Source organism: Helianthus annuus, chromosome 13, assembly GCF_002127325.2.
Source record: "Helianthus annuus cultivar XRQ/B chromosome 13, HanXRQr2.0-SUNRISE, whole genome shotgun sequence".
Taxonomy (NCBI): Eukaryota; Viridiplantae; Streptophyta; class Magnoliopsida; order Asterales; family Asteraceae; genus Helianthus; species Helianthus annuus.
The window spans coordinates 143,858,906-143,875,565 of record NC_035445.2 but is presented as its reverse complement, the minus strand read 5'-3'; the positions used below and the strand labels follow the sequence as shown (position 1 = coordinate 143,875,565).

Sequence of the window (16,660 nt, the reverse complement as noted above, 5' to 3'; positions counted from 1 at the left end):
AAAGAATGAAAATTTACTTTGTTTTAAGAATTAAAAAAAGGTATTATCTATTTAGGTTAAAAAATTAACTTTTGTTTATTTAACTATATTTTGTGCTAATCAACTATTAACAAGTGAGTTTATGTTTGCACAATGTGGTGGTTCAATTATTGTTTTTTGTCATATTTCGATTTTATTTTTTATGTTTTATCTTTCGGTTGTTATTCTCTACGCTAGTACTGTATCAGTACTATAACAAACCGAATACAAATTGGTAAAGCTTTAACGCGTGTACCGTATCAGTCCCGTAACAAACCAAAACGAAACTGACAAAACTCTCATCGTGTCCCCGCCGTAACGTGCGGGTTAATTACTAGCTAATAATATTTTTTCTTTAAATATCACGTAATTTTTTTTTAACGGAAAATTTGGATCACTGATGAATCACTGGAGTATTATCATATCTATAATGCTTATATATCAATTCAGAGGGAAATCCAATAAATCTGAGAAAAAACTCCGTATGAGAATCGAATCTAGAACTTAATGGTCCAAAGCCCACCTTAAAAATGTCACCAGGCTATAATGCTATGGGCAAATACGACGTAATTAACCTTAAAGACTACGATACATTACATTTAACCATCATAAAACTTCAATTAATACGCAACAAAAAATAAATATTCCATGAATAAATCCTCAAAACAATACCATAACAAACACACACTTTAGGAAAACCATAAAACACATTTTTACCCCAACATAGAAACACACAAGCAGTTAGGGGACTAGGGGTGGAATCACTAGTGATGGATTCTATCACTCCCACTCTCCAATCAAAGCATGACATGTCATCAACCATATTTCTATCACTAGTGATAGAAATGGACTAGGGGTGGAATCACTAGTGATGGATTCTATCACTCCCATTTTTTTTAATTTTCATTTTAAAATTAGAAAATAAAAATAAAACACTAAATTATAAATTTCATTAAACTTTAAAAAAAATTACATAACCAAATAAAAAAAAACAACTAAACCGATTTAAAAAAAAACAACTAAACCGATGGCATCTCCCAACCCCACTTTGCGCAAATCGCGCGCTTTTGTTCGATGACAATTGACTTGAACGGTTCGTCGAGATGGGCGTGTTTTTCACACAAGATTTTTAAATCATTTTGTCTTTCGATCGTTTTCAAGTGTTCCTTGTACGCCTGCTCCCGTTCAACTTTTAGGGTCATCATTGTTTCTTTTCTTTGTTCGGCCATCTTGTATTGGGTCATTTTCTCCTCTTCGATTCTAAAGATCGACTCCGCCACCGCCTCCTTCCCTTTGCTTGACGAATCACCACCTCGTCTGCGTCGTGGCCTTGTGGGTGTATTTTCCTCAACGGGCTCGTCAAGGGGTTCGTCTAGAGGCTCGTCGTTTAAGTTCATTTGGGGCAAGTTATCCGACGCGGAAGTCGTGTAGTTCCCCGAATCGGATGTCTTTGTTCTTTTCGAACCGCCTTGATTTTTTGGAGCCGTAGGACCATGCGTGTCAACCAACTCAACGGGGACCCACTTCGGGTGATGTCTCGCAACTTGCCATGCCGCAACGTGTGGAAAAGTTCTCTTATGGTACGTTGTGCAATACATTTCGGTGGCTTGTTGCATGATCGTCGCCTCGCTCGCTCCACTTTGTGGGTTTCGGCTCTACAAAAAAAATAAAATGTTTATAAACTGTTTTTTATAAAAAAAAACTGTTTTTTTTTAACTGTTTTTAATAAACTGTTTTTTTAAAAAAAACTGTTTTTTTTAACTGTTTTTAATAAACTGTTTTTTTTAAAAAAAAACTGTTTTTTTATAAACTGTTTAATAAACTGTTTTTTATAAAATAAACTGTTTTTTTTTTAAAACTGTTTTTATAAACTGTTTTTTATAAAAAAACTGTTTTTATTAATAAACTGTTTTTTATAAAAAAAAACTGTTTTTTTTAACTGTTTTTTATAAACAGTTTTTATAAACTGTTTTTTTATAAAAAAAAACTCTTTTTTTTAATAAACTGTTTTTTAAAAAAAAACTGTTTTTTTATAAACTGTTTAATAAACTGTTTTTTATAAAATAAACTGTTTTTTTTTTAAAAACTGTTTTTTTTAACTGTTTTTTATAAACAGTTTTTATAAACTGTTTTTTTATAAAAAAAAACTCTTTTTTTTAATAAACTGTTTTTTAATAAAAAAAAACATACCTTTTGAATGAAACAAGCGTTGAACCGGCTCATTTTTCGGTTCAAATCCGACCACTTCGACGTCATTTTGTCCATGTTTCGGACCCTTGCACCGGGAAGTTTCATAAAATGAGCTATAACCCGTCTCCAAAACGCTTCCTTTCGTTGCTCGTTCCCGTGTTTCCTACTCTCCGAGATGTGCAAATACGCCTTCGTCAACGAGACCTCCTCCTCGCTCGTCCAAGGTTGTCGGCCGATTGGAACGACTTCTTGAACCTCAACATTTTGTTCTTCTTCCTCTTCCTCTTCCTCCGCTTCTTCTTCCTCTTCCTCTTCCTCGTCCTCGTCCTCGTCAACACTTTGTTGTGGTTCACGTGGTTCATGCCACGCTTTTGCAAAATGATGAAGGAGGGTGTTGTCTTCTAGTAGTGGGTCGAGTGCGTGGGGTTGGGTTTGATACGTGTGGGATTGAAATTGGTGAGGTTGAAACGGTGGAACGAACGGTTGGTTATGGTACGTTTGCTGGGTTTGAAAGGGCGGGTATTGTTGGGTTTGAAAGGGAGGGTATTGTTGGGTTTGAAAGGGTGGGACTTGGTCGGGTTCGTCTTGCAACCTAAATCGAGCGGGCTCACCAAGATTCGCTCGAACCTTGGGCCTTATTTTCTTCGTACCCGAACCGCCACCTCTTTTTTTCGATCCACCACCTCTCTTGCTTGAACCGCCACCTTCCATATTTCTTGTAAAAAATGATTGTGAAAATACTTGAGAGTTTTTTGAATTTTTGGTGTAAAAATTGTTGAAAGGTTTTTGAGTTTATTTAGATATATGGGGTATTTATATAAAAAATATATGGGGTAATTATCAAACAAAACGGTCAAATTAACGTATATATTTCAAAATTAACGCGTTATACACAACACGCGTGGACTTTACCACGCGTTTTAGTTTAGGCGGCGGCGGTGTACAATCGGCCCATCACGCGTGCTCGGGCTTCATCACGGGACCGCCCCGGGTTCCCTTAAAGTAGTAAAAACTAAAAAACACATCCGATGTAATCTGACGTGTCGGTTAAGCAGGGACACGTGGCAGTTATTTTTGTCCGTTACACCTACTTCTGTCCTAGATAAACAAGTACAAGACCATATGCTTTTACTAGTTGTTTTTAGGTCCTTTTAGCACTTCGATACGATCTCAGTGTTTTCACCGGAAATGGGTGGTGGTTCCGATGACTGGCCGGAGTGGCTGCCGGCTGACTGGACGGTTAATATTAGAAAGATCGATGGAAGAACTGTTAAGGTAATTGTGTTGGTTTGGTTTGGTTTGTTAGTAGGGTTTTTGTGTTCTATTTTGTTTAGATTATTGTTGGTTTGAGCTTGATCATTTAGGGGTATGACTACTTGCATGTGATCTGAAGTGTGATTGGTTAATTGATTTCCATTTCCAGCTGATAAGTTTTTTTTTTTTTTTTTGAATCGAAAGTTGTAAAAATGGGGAAAAGGTGTTGGGTATGAAATTGGGGATCCGGATGATGGAATTTGGGTTGCGGGTTCGGATCCGGCACGTTTCCATCCATTACTTGTGGGGTTTGTGACTCCGGATGTAGCCTGAGTTATGCTAATTTTTAGGTTGGGCTTTTTTTGGCTAAGGGGATGGGATGGAGGCAAGGTTAGTAAAATCCCACTTATGGTAGCTTTTTAGCTAGCTGCTATAAGTGGGATTTTACTATTTCTTTGTAGTTTTGGGTAGGGACGAACATTTGGTACCGGTACCGACTGGTACTGAACCGGTATATTCGGTACCGGTACCCATTTTCTCCATTTTTTGGTACCGGTACTTACGGGTAAAACACTGGTACCGGTACCACTTTTCTCCGTTTTTCGGTACCGGTACCAGTTCGGTTCCGAACGAGTACAATGCTCATCCCTAGTTTTGGGTCCTTTTTATAGCACATTTGCCAAGGAAGGAGAAAAGCTTTGCCTAAATCCCATCATCCTCAACCCTACAAAATAGTCACTTAGCTATAATGGGCCCTTTTTGTAGCCCATTTGCCTAGGTTGGTCTAGGGTTTTCTTTTAACGACAAATGTTACTCTACTCTGCTTTACACCAAAATCGTTAATTACTTTCCCTTGCATCCATCTAAGAGATATGTGCCTCTGTCAGGTGGGCTAGCCTCACATTGGCTAGCTCTTGAATTGGCTTTTAAGTAGGATTTTATTGGGTATATTTGTTTGTTTGTTTGTTTGTTAAGTTGGGCATTTTTTGTAGCCCGTTTGCATGTGTCAGGCTGGCAGTCTGGCACAAGTCTGCTAGCTCTTGAATCGGCTTCTTGTCACATCAACCCAATAAAGTTAATTGGTAAATTAACCATTTTCATTGAATAGGATTCGGGTAATGAAATGTTTTTATTAATGTTATGATTTGCTTATGCAATACGCCCCGCTGGCGGTATGCGCATATAATGTATATATGTGTGGACGCTCGGGGGGCAAAAGTGAAAGTGCACTAATTTTAACGTTATTTTACTAATTTCGTGAAAATAACGTTAAAAGAGGGGGATGGTTAATCATGCATCATGTGGTGGCGTTGATAACCGAAAGACAAGGGGGTACATGCACTAATCGGCTTTTGTCTTAATTGTTGAGTGTTATGTGCCTTATGTCCAATGCTTGATGCAAAACTACTATCGAGCCGGGGGTCTCACTGGAAGCAGCCTCTCTATTCTTAACGGGTAGAGGTAAGGCTGTCTACATCTTACCCTCCTCAGTCCCTACTTTAGCTTTGCAATTGGTGGGATTTACTGAGTATGATGATGATGATTTGCTTATGCAAGTTTGACACCAATGTTATTGTATAAGAGACTCGTAAAAATGAGAAAAAAACCATTGAGTCTAGGGGTGTTCAAAAAACTCGTGGCTCGCAGCTCGCTCGAAACTCGCTCGAAAAAAGTTCGAAAATAGCTCGACTCGAAATTGACTCGGTTGTAAACGAGCTAGCTCGGCTCGGCTCGGTTTGTAAACGAGCCGAGCTCGAGCTTGGCCTAGCTCGGCTCGTGAGCTCGTGAGCCGGCTCGATAAGGTTTACATCCTTCATTTTTTGTCCCACATCGCCCAAAAGATAAAAACTAAGGGAGTATTTCCCCCTATAATGTACAATGTGAGTTAACTATTTATACTTGCATATTTAGCCATTTGGTTAATTTAAATTGCATATATGGCCCTTAGTATATGAAAATATTCATTTTTAGGTCTTTTTATTTAGTAAATTTTGCGGTTTTTTGTTAGTTCGAGCTAGATCGAGCCGAGCCGAGCTAGCTCGAATTTTAATCGAGTCGAACTCGAGCCTCAAATCCCAGCTCGATTTGAATTTCGAGCTCGAGCCGAGCCAGCTCGAATTTAGTTCGAGCCGAACTCGAGCTGGGTCGAGCTCGGTTCGACTCGGCTCGTTTACAGCCCTAATTGAGTCTGAAACCAGGGCATGTTGAAATTCGGTCACGAGTTAAGATCTAGCTCGTTGAGACTTTCCGGTTCATGATGAGCCCATAACTCCGGACGTAGCCCAAGTTAATAAGTTATGCCCTTTTTGTAGCCCGTTTGCCTATGTCCTTGTCGGCTTGTCCAAGTATGAATGTGCTAGCTAGAGCTGTAAACGAACCAAACGAACACGAAGTGTTCGTTCATTAAGGAATGAACATTTTATGAACGGTTTACGAACGCTTACCGAACTAGATTTCTTGTCCGTTTTCGTTCATCAAGTAAATGAAGATGTTCATGAACATAAACGAATGTTATGTATTCACTTTAAAATAAAATATGCATTTTTCATCTAAAAGATAGATTACAAAGGACCCGTGCCTAACATAACTATCTGAACATAGTTGACATAATTATCATAAACATAACACAAAAATTAAGAGGTTTGTCAAGCTTTATCGCAAACTGAAATTGAAATGGTCAAATAAGTATGAATGTGCTAGCTAGGGGTGTAAACGAACACGAAGGTTCTTTCATTAGGGAATGAACATTTTATGAACGGTTTACGCACGCTTACCGAACTAGATTTCTTGTCCGTTTTCGTTTATCAAGTAAATGAACAGGTTGATGAACATAAACGAATGTTATATATTCTCTTTAAAATAAAATATGCATTTTTCATCAAAAAGATAGATTACGAAGAACCCATGCCTAACATAACTATCTGAACATAGTTGACATAATTATCATAAACATCATCATCATCATCATACTCAGTAAATCCCACCAATAGCAAAGCTAAGGTAGGGTCTGAGGAGGGTAAGATGTAGACAGCCTTACCTCTACCCCGTAGGAATAGAGAGGCTGTCAAGCTTTATCGCAAAAATTAACACAAAAATTAAGAGGCTTGTCAAGCTTTATCGCAAACTAAAATTGAAATGGTCAAATAAGGGATGTTGGCGGAGGCGTATAGTATAACTACGGTTTCAAATTTTTAAATCTAAAACCAAAAAATGAACACATTACCGAACGTTCACGAACATAAACGAACGAACGCAACCTCTGTTCATGTTCGTTTGTTTAACTTATCGAACCGAATTTCTTGTTCGTGTTTGTTCTTTTATTATACGAACGGACATAAAAAGAACTTCCCGCCGAACGATTCAAAAACTGTTCGCTGAACGTTCGGTTCGTTCACAGCCCTAGTGCTAGCTATTGAATCACCTTCATATCACATCAACTCAAAGTACATTACAAAGTTAGGATTTTGCATTGCATTTCTTATGATGACCTGGTCGAGAGAGTACGATATATCGGTGTAAAAGAATCCATTATCATTTAAGTTTAAACTGAAAAAAAAATCATTTTGATCTTGTTGCTGTTGCAGTGTTATGTTGATCCTGAAGGACAGACATGCTATTCAAAGGCGGAAGTGTTTGATTATCTTAAGAAGACCGGCAAAAGCATAGACACTGCGAACACTGTAATTCCCACATTTTGCAAGCCTCCACTTTAACATATTTCTAACTCCTACCATTCTAATACTCCTATTTTCTGTTCAGCAAAATGCCGATGACTCAACTACAAACTTATCTCCGGACCTCAACGCTCGGCCTACAAAACTGACACCGAGAACTAGCAACAGGAAATCCCATTCCAGGGTATTAACTATTAAACCGGTCTTTACCTATTCAAGTCATTGGTTAAATGCATTTTTACCATTATATTTATACGCATCTATTAGGGGTGAGCATGTGTGTGTTCGGTTAATCGGTTAGGGGTCAAAACCAAACCTATAACCAATGTTTCATTTTTTTTTATTTTCATTACAAATCGGTTTCAGTAAAAAACGTTTCAGTTATATAAAAATATTGTTTGTTAATTTGGTTGACGGTTGGTTAACCGCTGATTTTGGACGTGGATCAATTTCAAGCTAATAAACCAACCGGTTGTTTTAAACATTTTTTTAAACCGTTCGGTTTTGCTAAGCCGTATGGCGCTCATCTGTAGATACACCATTGCGACGTGTTTTTTACTATGTTTAAACCGACTCGCTGTAATGCAAGGCCGTCGTGTTTATCTTTATAAACGTTTTGGTTATATTTTGTTGGAAAAACTTCACTTTCGTATGCAACAACATAACTTTTCAAACCTTTGAACTAAACTGGCAAATGGCCCAAACCATAGGGATTAAAATGGCATTTAACTCTTTTTAAAAAGAGTGTAACATTTTTTTTCCGATATATAAAAACGAGTAAATTACAAAAATCGTCCTTTATGTATGTCACTTATTGCAAACTGTGTCCTTTGTCTTCAATAATTACAGAAAACGTACTCGATGTATGCAAACCCTTGTAAGTTATGTCCTTTAGCCCTAACTCAGTTAATTTTTGTGGCTAAATCTGACCAAATGGACCCTACATGAGGGTATTTTTGTGGTTAAATCTGACCAAATGGACCCCACATGAGAGTAAAATGACCAAAATACCCTCATGTGAGGTCCATTTGGTCAGATTTAACCACAAAAAATTAACTGAGTTAGGGCTAAAGGACATAACTTGCAAGGGTTTGCAAACATCGGGTACGTTTTCTGTAATTATTAAAGACAAAGGACACAGTTTGCAATAATTGACATACATAAAGGACGATTTTTGTAATTTACTCTATAAAAACTAAAATTATATAAAGGTTGGCTTTAATAAAGGTTCCGTTATTTATACACATATAACCATAACTGAACCACAAAAGTCGGTTATAAAAATTCATAACCGAACCATGAGTGGTCTGATCGGTTTGGTTATTTCGGTTATGGTTCGGTTATCCAGTTTTTCGGCTTACCTCTATGGTATCTATTATAGGATCTATCTGAAGACATGTTAGCTGGAGATGGATCTTCCTCTGAGCCGTTATCATCTCAAAGAGATAATAGAGATTCTTGGCTACCTGAAGGGTGGACTGTGGAAGTGAAGGTTCGAAAAGGTGGTAACAGTAGCGGAATGAAATATAAGGTAAATTAAAAAAAAAAGATATATCAACTTAAAATCGGAAGAAACAGTTACAAAATATCATGTTTCTTGACTGATAATATAGTTAACAATACCAAATGTTTTTTTTTCCTGACCGGAGTTTTCACGGCAAATTTTACGATTCTGTTATTGTAGTGCTACACAGATCCTGCAAGTGGACAGAAGTTCTTTTCAAAGCCACAGGTTATGAATTTTCTTGCGAAAACAAACGGTAGTGCGGATGTACAGAAAGAAGCATTCACTGAACCTATCAGCGCTACCCCGATATCAGCCTGGGTATTCCCTTTTCTCATTTAATCTGGTTTTACATGGGTTGATTTGGGTTGTGTGTATCTCAAACGGGTCGAATAAATAAGTTAGCTTAATGGGAAACGGGCTGAATGTTTTAAAAAGTGAGAAAAACAGAATATATTTCTTTTATTAATAGTTAAAACTTGTGGTTATATAGGACATACAAAACCGATTGCAGTTGCTATCTAAGTAATTAATTACTACTAACCTCAACCCGAACTTTTTATAAAAATCCACATTCGAATCCGAAAATTCGGATTAAGCGATTTTGGGATATTCGATATTTCGGACACGGATTTTTGGATATTTCGGATTCGGTTTTGGATCCGAATTTTTTTTAATACCCCATATTTTGACCCATTCGAACTATTTTGGCCCACAACCCAAAAGGCCCGTCTTAATTCTGCCTACATTAGTTTGGTTAACTGACTGATTGCCGCTAACATGTACCTCAACTCTTTAAGCAAGAGAAATCCACTACAGAGCCTAACACCACTCAAGTCAAGAAGACTATAAGCGGAAAGAAAGAAAGCGTCCGCTTCTCCTCTAACTATGAGGTTTGTTCAGTAACTCCCCCCCCCCCCCACCACCACCACCAATATCATGTTCGTATGTTTGAATATCCTGTTTGTCAAATGTCAAGTTTATATGTCGATTCGACTTTTGGATCAATATATAGGTCTTCTCAAGGACTCCTGTAGAAGGATTGCCAGCGGGATGGATAAAAGAAGTCAGAGTCAGAAAACATGGACCCGCTGGTAAAAAGGATCCGGTAAATAGTTTTTTTTTTTTTTTCATTTATAAATTTTATACCCAATATCTTCTTTTATAATGCAATGTTGTATAATTATATGTCTGATGTCTCGGTGCAGTATTTCCTAGACCCTTTGAGTGAATACGCTTTTTTCTCGAAAAAGGATGCTTTGCGCTATCTGGAATCTGGAGATATAAGGAAATGTGTCATGAAACCACTCATAAGGGGTGTGAATAATGACGACATTGTAAGTTTTAATTGCATTTCGTCATAAATATCACTGAATTTTTCTTCTTTTTAAAGGTTGGCCGTATAAAGTTGGATATATTTAGTTATCTTGATCTTTATTTCATTGTTTTGAAGGGTTAATGCCATAAAAGTTAAAAACCACTATACTTTCTTATTTTTAACTAAAAAGTATCAACTTAGTTTTGGACCTTTTGGTATATTAAAGTCTTGCAACGTGTATAAAATACACGTAAAAAATCAGTAAACTAATTTTTGTATATTGAAGTGTCTGTGTCCCTAACTTGTCTAAAAGCACGTACTTCTGACTTTGTGTTCATTGTTAGCAAACTAAGTATGTGCATCTTATACAAGTTTAGGGACATTAGTATGCAAAAACTAGTTTACTAATTCTTACGTGTATTTTTTACACGTTGTTGTTTTATGTTATTAACTAGGGGTGTTCAAGATCGAATTATCCGGTTTTCGGATGTCTAAATATTTTGGATATCAGAAATTTCGGATCGGATTTGGATATTTAAATGGATATCCAAATTTAAAAAAAAAAAAATCCGTTCTGTGCTTATATTAAAAAAAACTTGTATTTGATTTTCAAAAATTCCAACATCGAAAACAAAAAAAACATTCATAAATCCACATCCGAATCCGATTATTTACTATTTTTTTTAGTTTTTGGATACCAATTATCCGAACTTTTTAGAAATCCGAAAATTCAGATTATCCGATTTTCAGATATTTCGGATACGGATTTTCGGATCTTTCGGATTTGGTTTCGGATCCGGATTCTTTTGGACACCCCGATTATTAACCCATTTTATATATTTTTGCTAATTGAGTTATCTGTACTTTTACTATTTTTTTTTACTTATCGCTGTTAACTTAATCCAACTAAATTCTGTGTCCGTTCAGCATGATGAGAATTTGACTTTGAGTATGGAAGATTTGACCACACCTAGTCCATCCAAAGTTACTGAAACTCCCAAAGAGGTACCAAATGGCTTTGTAGAAGAGTCGAAAACAAACGAAAGTGGTATACCGGAAACAAACGAAAGTGGTATGCCGGAAACAAACGAAAGCGGTATACAGAGCCCGGTAAGCCACAAATTATTTTGGGTCGATTTATCTTCAGTTTATCATGGACTTTATTATATAATAATGTATACGGCAATTTTCATGTATATTTTGCAAAACAAAATAAAAGAAAAATATTTTTGTGATTCAGAAACCGATTCGCTCTATAAGTGGAGGAGTTTTCAGTGTGTCTGACAAAGAAAAGTCTGATTGGCTACCTGACGGATGGTCTGTGGAAGTGCAGTATAAAAATTCCGGAATGAAATTTAAGGTAATCATAAATATAGCGAAAATGTTATAAACACTGTGTTTTTCGTCGTCTTGTTAGGATATGATTTTTTGGTTGATTGTAACCGATGTTATGCTGTTGAAGGTTTTCAAGGAACTTGCAAGTGGGAAAAGGTTCTATTCAAAGCCGCAAGTGCTGAACTATCTTGCCGGTGGCAGTAGCAGCAACTCCGCAAAGAGAAAGGTAAGTTCCTATACTGTTGGTGTATATATTGTATCATTTCCGTAATACCTAACCTTTTGAATTTAAATGATTTAGTTAAGAGGTTTTATGCAAATATATATATTAAAAAATTAATCCAAATCTACCCATTTATTCCCATTTTTTTTTATTTTAAATGATTTAAATGGCTTGTTCGTTTCTTTTAAGTTTGAATAAACAAACGAACGCAAACACTTAGATGAACGAACGAACGAACTTACTTGTTCTTTTTTGCTTGTTAAGAAAATAATGTTTTTTCTGTTCGCTTCATAACTTGTACATAATATATGTACATAAATTAATAGAACGGTGCACCATAGGCATAAATGAACTATTGAGAAACTTGTTCATGTTCGTTTATATAAATAAACGAAATAATTTTTTTTCATGTTAATTTGTTTAACAAATAAACGAACTTCCCACCAAATTATTTGCTATCAGGTCTTTGAACGTTTTGTTCATTTACAACCCTAAATTAGCATAATTTTATTTTCATTTGTTACTTTTGGTACCCTGACATGTTATTACTCCATGTATGTCTCAATTCTAAAGGAAAGTACAACCTCGACGGCTGCGGTTAATTCATCCCCAAACCCGACATCTGCTGACGCCAAACGCCCCAAAAGAGGGAGAAAGAAGCATGATGACAAAACCCAGGACTCTGATTTCCAAGAAGTCTGTTCCTTTTTTCCCTTGCTAATAATGCTAAATATATTATTATTTTGTTTATATTTTTAATTTCCTGTTTTTGATGTGATATGGCCTCCGTTCGAGATCGGATTACCTGGTTTCGGATACGGATTTTAATATCTTAACCGAATTTATAAATAAAAAATTTGTTTCGTACATAGATTAAAACTGGAACTTGTATTCAATTTTCCAAATTTCCAACATTAAAAACAAAAGCGTTCATAAATCCACATCTGAATCTGATTATTTACTATTTTTACCATATATAAACTAAACACAGTAATTATATAATATATTTTTACTATTTTTTAGTTTTCAGATACCGGATAAATCTCATTATCCGAACTTTTTAGATATCCACATCCGAATCCGGATCCAAAAATTTGGATTATCCCATTTTTTTGGATGTGGAGTTACGGATATTTCAGATACGGATGTTCGGATATTTCATATTCGGTTTCAGATCCGGAATTTTTTAGCACCCCTATCCTGATATTGGGAACAATGTCTAGGTTATCACAACATCAGCAGCAGATGGGTTGCCGCCAGGGTGGATAAAAGAAATCAGAACTAAGATATATGCAACCCACAAAAGAAGCGATCCGGTACTTAAGTTTTTTTTTTTCTTTTTTTACTTTTTTATTAATTTTTGAAACCTAATACTAAAAGACCTTTTTGCAAATTTATCATCGTGTATTATGCAGTTCTACACAGACCCTGTGTCTGGCTATATCTTTCGCTCCAAATTGGATGCTATGCGCTTTTTGGACACCGGTGACGTGAGCTTATGTGCGATTAGACCAAAAGTTAAGGATAAAGACGGAAAAGAAGTTGTAAGTCCTCCACTTACTAGTTATCTGGTCAAACGGGTCAAAGCTAAAGTAAACGAGCGGGGCCGTTCCCAAGAATCCCCGAAAATCCGGGGCCTGGGGCGATTAAAAAATGGGCCCCTAAAATATAATTTAAAAATAAAATTCGGGCGCCCGGGGAGAGTGGGCTCTGGGCGGAAGTTGTTACAGAAGTTAGTTTTTTTTGAATTAATATAATTTTGTAATCATGCGCGACACGAAATGTTTTAAAAAATTACTGGGGGAGCTCTTAGTTGACCTGGATGTTTTATTTTGCAGTTTGTACCTACAAATGGTGTGCAAAAACCAGCGAAACCCACAACGGGGAAAGGACTCTCTGAAGGTAAGGGATGAAAAAGGATTCAAATCTTCACTTTAGATGCTAATTTATCGCATTATTATGGGTTAATATCATTAAAACCCAATATATGTTCTCATTTTTCATGAAAAAGTCCCGTAATTTTGCGTATTAAAGTCCTTAACATTATCTAAAATGAGCCTACTCTTGAAATTTTTAGTAAGTAATGACTTGTTAACTCTTAAATTTATTAAAAAAAAGAGAGTAAGTAATGACTTGTTAACTCTTAAATTTATTAGAAAAAAAGAGTAAATTGCCATTTTAGTCCCTGAGGTTTGGTCCAAATTGCCATTTTAATCCAAATAGTTTTTTTTCTTCTCTAGGTCCCTGACTATTCCATTTTCTTGCCATTTTGATCACATTACCTAACTCAGTCTAAAAATCTGGTCATAACCAGGGGTATTTTTGGCATAACTGTTGTGTAGTGATAACCAGGGTAGTTTACAACATAATTTATAAACCTCATAATAATTTAATGCCAAAAATACCCCTGATTATAACCTGGTTTTTAGACTAAGTTAGGCAATGTGATCAAAATGGCAAGAAAAAGGAAAAGTCAGGGACCCAGAGGAGAAAAAAAACTATTTGGACTAAAATGGCAATTTGGACAAAATCTCAGGGACTAAAATGGCAATTTACTCTAAAAAAATGATAAAGTGACATTCAGCATTTTTGCAAACAAAAATCATATAATCTTAACATGTTAATGTTATAAAAAAGGAATATTCAGAAGTTCATGCATTCTAGACAAGTTTAGCGAGTTTAATATACAACAATCAGCTTAGTGACTTTTTCGTATATTTTTTACAAGTTGACGGAATTTTATATACCAAAATTAGGTTGAGAGACTTTTTGTTAACAAGTAGAAAGTATAGTCAACGGTGGGGATTTTTTTAAAAAACTTCTTATGGTATTAACCCTTTTATTACAAAATATCCGGTTCTCACATCGACTCGTTGTCATAACAGACAAAGAAGCTGACGCGTCAACTGAAAACCATGAAAAGAATAGCATCCCCGCGAACAACACAAACCGAGTGTCCCCCAGGGTAAAAAAGCAAAGCAGTCCCGCAGCCAGCACACCTACACGAACATCAAAACGGCAAAAGGGAATAACTCCGGGGCCTAACCCAACAAATGCAGGTGCCACTGAAGGCAATGGGCCAGGCCAAGCAAAGCAGGCGTCATGGGTGAATCTGGAAAAACAACCCGCTGATGATGGCAACATGTCTTACGAGATTCCAGAGGACGATACTTGGACGGACCAGTGCATTGACTTTGCGGTCAAAACGCTTGCAAATGAAATACTGTATAATGGTCAACCGATGTCAGGAGGTAGTTTTCAGGAGGAAAAGAATGAGACTCCAACCAAGGTGAACTGATGATGTGTGATGGATGGGGTGCGGGTTTCTCGGTGGTTAGTGATGTTATTATCTAGTTTAATCTGATTATTATGAAGTTATGGTTAACTTAAATCAGGATTTTTATGAGTAGTGTAATGTAATGGGTGTTTGATGATGTATAAATAATGAACCAACTTTGTATCATTTGTCCATGAGAAAACCCGAGTTTTAGGTTTGAATATCAAGTATGACTGATGGAAATGTTTGATGTTCATTATCATACAATCAACTAGGCTACAAATGAACCAAACGTTCAGCGAACAGTTCGTGAACCGTTCGGCTCGAAGTTCGTTTGTGTTCGTTCGTTTATTAAACAAACAAACACAAACAAGAAATTTCGTTCGTTTAGTTAAATGAACAAACCCCCAACTTTTCATTTTTTGTTCCCGGATAGTCACTGGGTCTAACTTCAGTTTGTTTTCTCTGTTAAGTGGGTGTCCTTTCCTTTAAAAGGCCAAACCACAGGGACTATCCGGGCATCTTCTACATTTTCAGAGAAAAACCACCACATGATGGTTGGAAACTAACATTTGTCAGACTTCGATTTCAAACATTTGTAGATCTTCAGCATGATGGTTCTTTTAAATCAAATAGTGGTTTAAATAAGTGAACCAGTTACCAGTGGTAGAATGAAAGGAGAACAACGACCTCAAAGGGAATAAAAAAAACTGGCAAGAAACTCAAACTGAACCAATCAGTAAACAACATTATCTCCGACAAAGAAAACGACCGGAAAGCATACATCCATCGTGAACCGATCAATAACAATAAAAACCACACTTGGATACTCACAGATTCCAAGCCGAATCTGAAACAGTTCCAAAACACAGAGTTGCTTTCGTTTTACGTCTCCGGCGGGTTTTCCGATAAAGATCCGACCAAACCTAATACTGAAGCGAGCCACCGAGGCTTGATACCAAATGATAGGTCCGTAACGATCTGGAAAGGCGGCGGTGCCGGAATAACTCGCGTTCAAGATTTAAAGTCGCCGGAAATTAATTTCGCCGGAAAAGTTCGCCGGAAAGTGTGGTGGTGGGGTTTTTCTCTAAAAATGTAGAAGATGCCCGGATAGTCCCTGTGGTTTGGCCTTTTAAAGGAAAGGGTATTTTTATCATTTCACACCCACTTAACAGAGAAAACAAACTGAAGTTAGACCCAAGGACTATCCGGGAACAAAAAATGAAAAGTTGGGGACTATTCAGGTAGTTTTAGAAAGTTGGGGACTATAGGTGAAAAAATGCGAAACCACAGGGACTATCCAGGCATTTTTCTCTTTTATTTAAATACTTCAAAATTCCAACAAATAAAATATTAAATAAGTGTCAATGTATTATATATATTTTGTTCATGAACGTTTGTTTGTGTTCGTTTGTTACCATTTGTGTTCATGAACATTAGTTTGTGCTCATTTGTGTTCATCGTCGCTCGTTTTCATTCGCTGCCTAAAATTAACAAACAAACACAAACGGACACGAACAAGTTCATTTCCTTAACAAACAAACACGAACATAAAATCTCGTTCGGTAAGCGTTCATGAACAGTCCGTGAACACATATATTTCTTAACAAACAAACACGAATAAGGACTTGTTTGTGTTCGTTTGGTTCGTTTGCAGCCCTACAATCAACCAATGTTGCATCTTGATCTTTTAATAGGAGATTTTATGTAGAAACTAACAATCTTTTATCTTGTGAAATAAGATTAACTTAAAAAGATTGAGGCTTCAAGTTCAGAATGAACCAATACTTTTTATGAGCACATATTGGATAAAGAGCTACAAAATAAGTTATGAAATCAATATTATACATTTATTGTATTAGATATA

The 16,660-nt window shown here is 36.4% G+C and overlaps 2 protein-coding genes across 2 annotated transcripts; one reads left to right on the top strand and one right to left on the bottom strand.

Moving 5' to 3' along the window:
* Positions 1-1,037: 1,037 nt before the first annotated feature.
* On the bottom strand, positions 1,038-2,944 carry LOC110903320. The gene is made up of 2 exons (XM_022149350.2): positions 2,209-2,944; positions 1,038-1,673 (listed from the first exon to the last, which is right to left on the bottom strand). The coding sequence occupies exons 1-2, from the start codon at positions 2,917-2,919 to the stop codon at positions 1,038-1,040; spliced, it is 1,347 nt and encodes a 448-aa protein (XP_022005042.2). The 5' UTR covers positions 2,920-2,944.
* A 382-nt stretch (positions 2,945-3,326) lies between these two features.
* Positions 3,327-15,036, top strand: LOC110899579. Its single transcript, XM_022146460.2, has 16 exons — positions 3,327-3,483; positions 7,047-7,142; positions 7,222-7,320; positions 8,518-8,667; positions 8,821-8,961; positions 9,441-9,533; positions 9,656-9,748; positions 9,849-9,977; positions 10,886-11,068; positions 11,199-11,318; positions 11,421-11,519; positions 12,090-12,212; positions 12,740-12,832; positions 12,932-13,060; positions 13,355-13,418; positions 14,402-15,036. The coding sequence occupies exons 1-16, from the start codon at positions 3,397-3,399 to the stop codon at positions 14,812-14,814; spliced, it is 2,112 nt and encodes a 703-aa protein (XP_022002152.1). The 5' UTR covers positions 3,327-3,396; the 3' UTR covers positions 14,815-15,036.
* Positions 15,037-16,660: the final 1,624 nt, after the last annotated feature.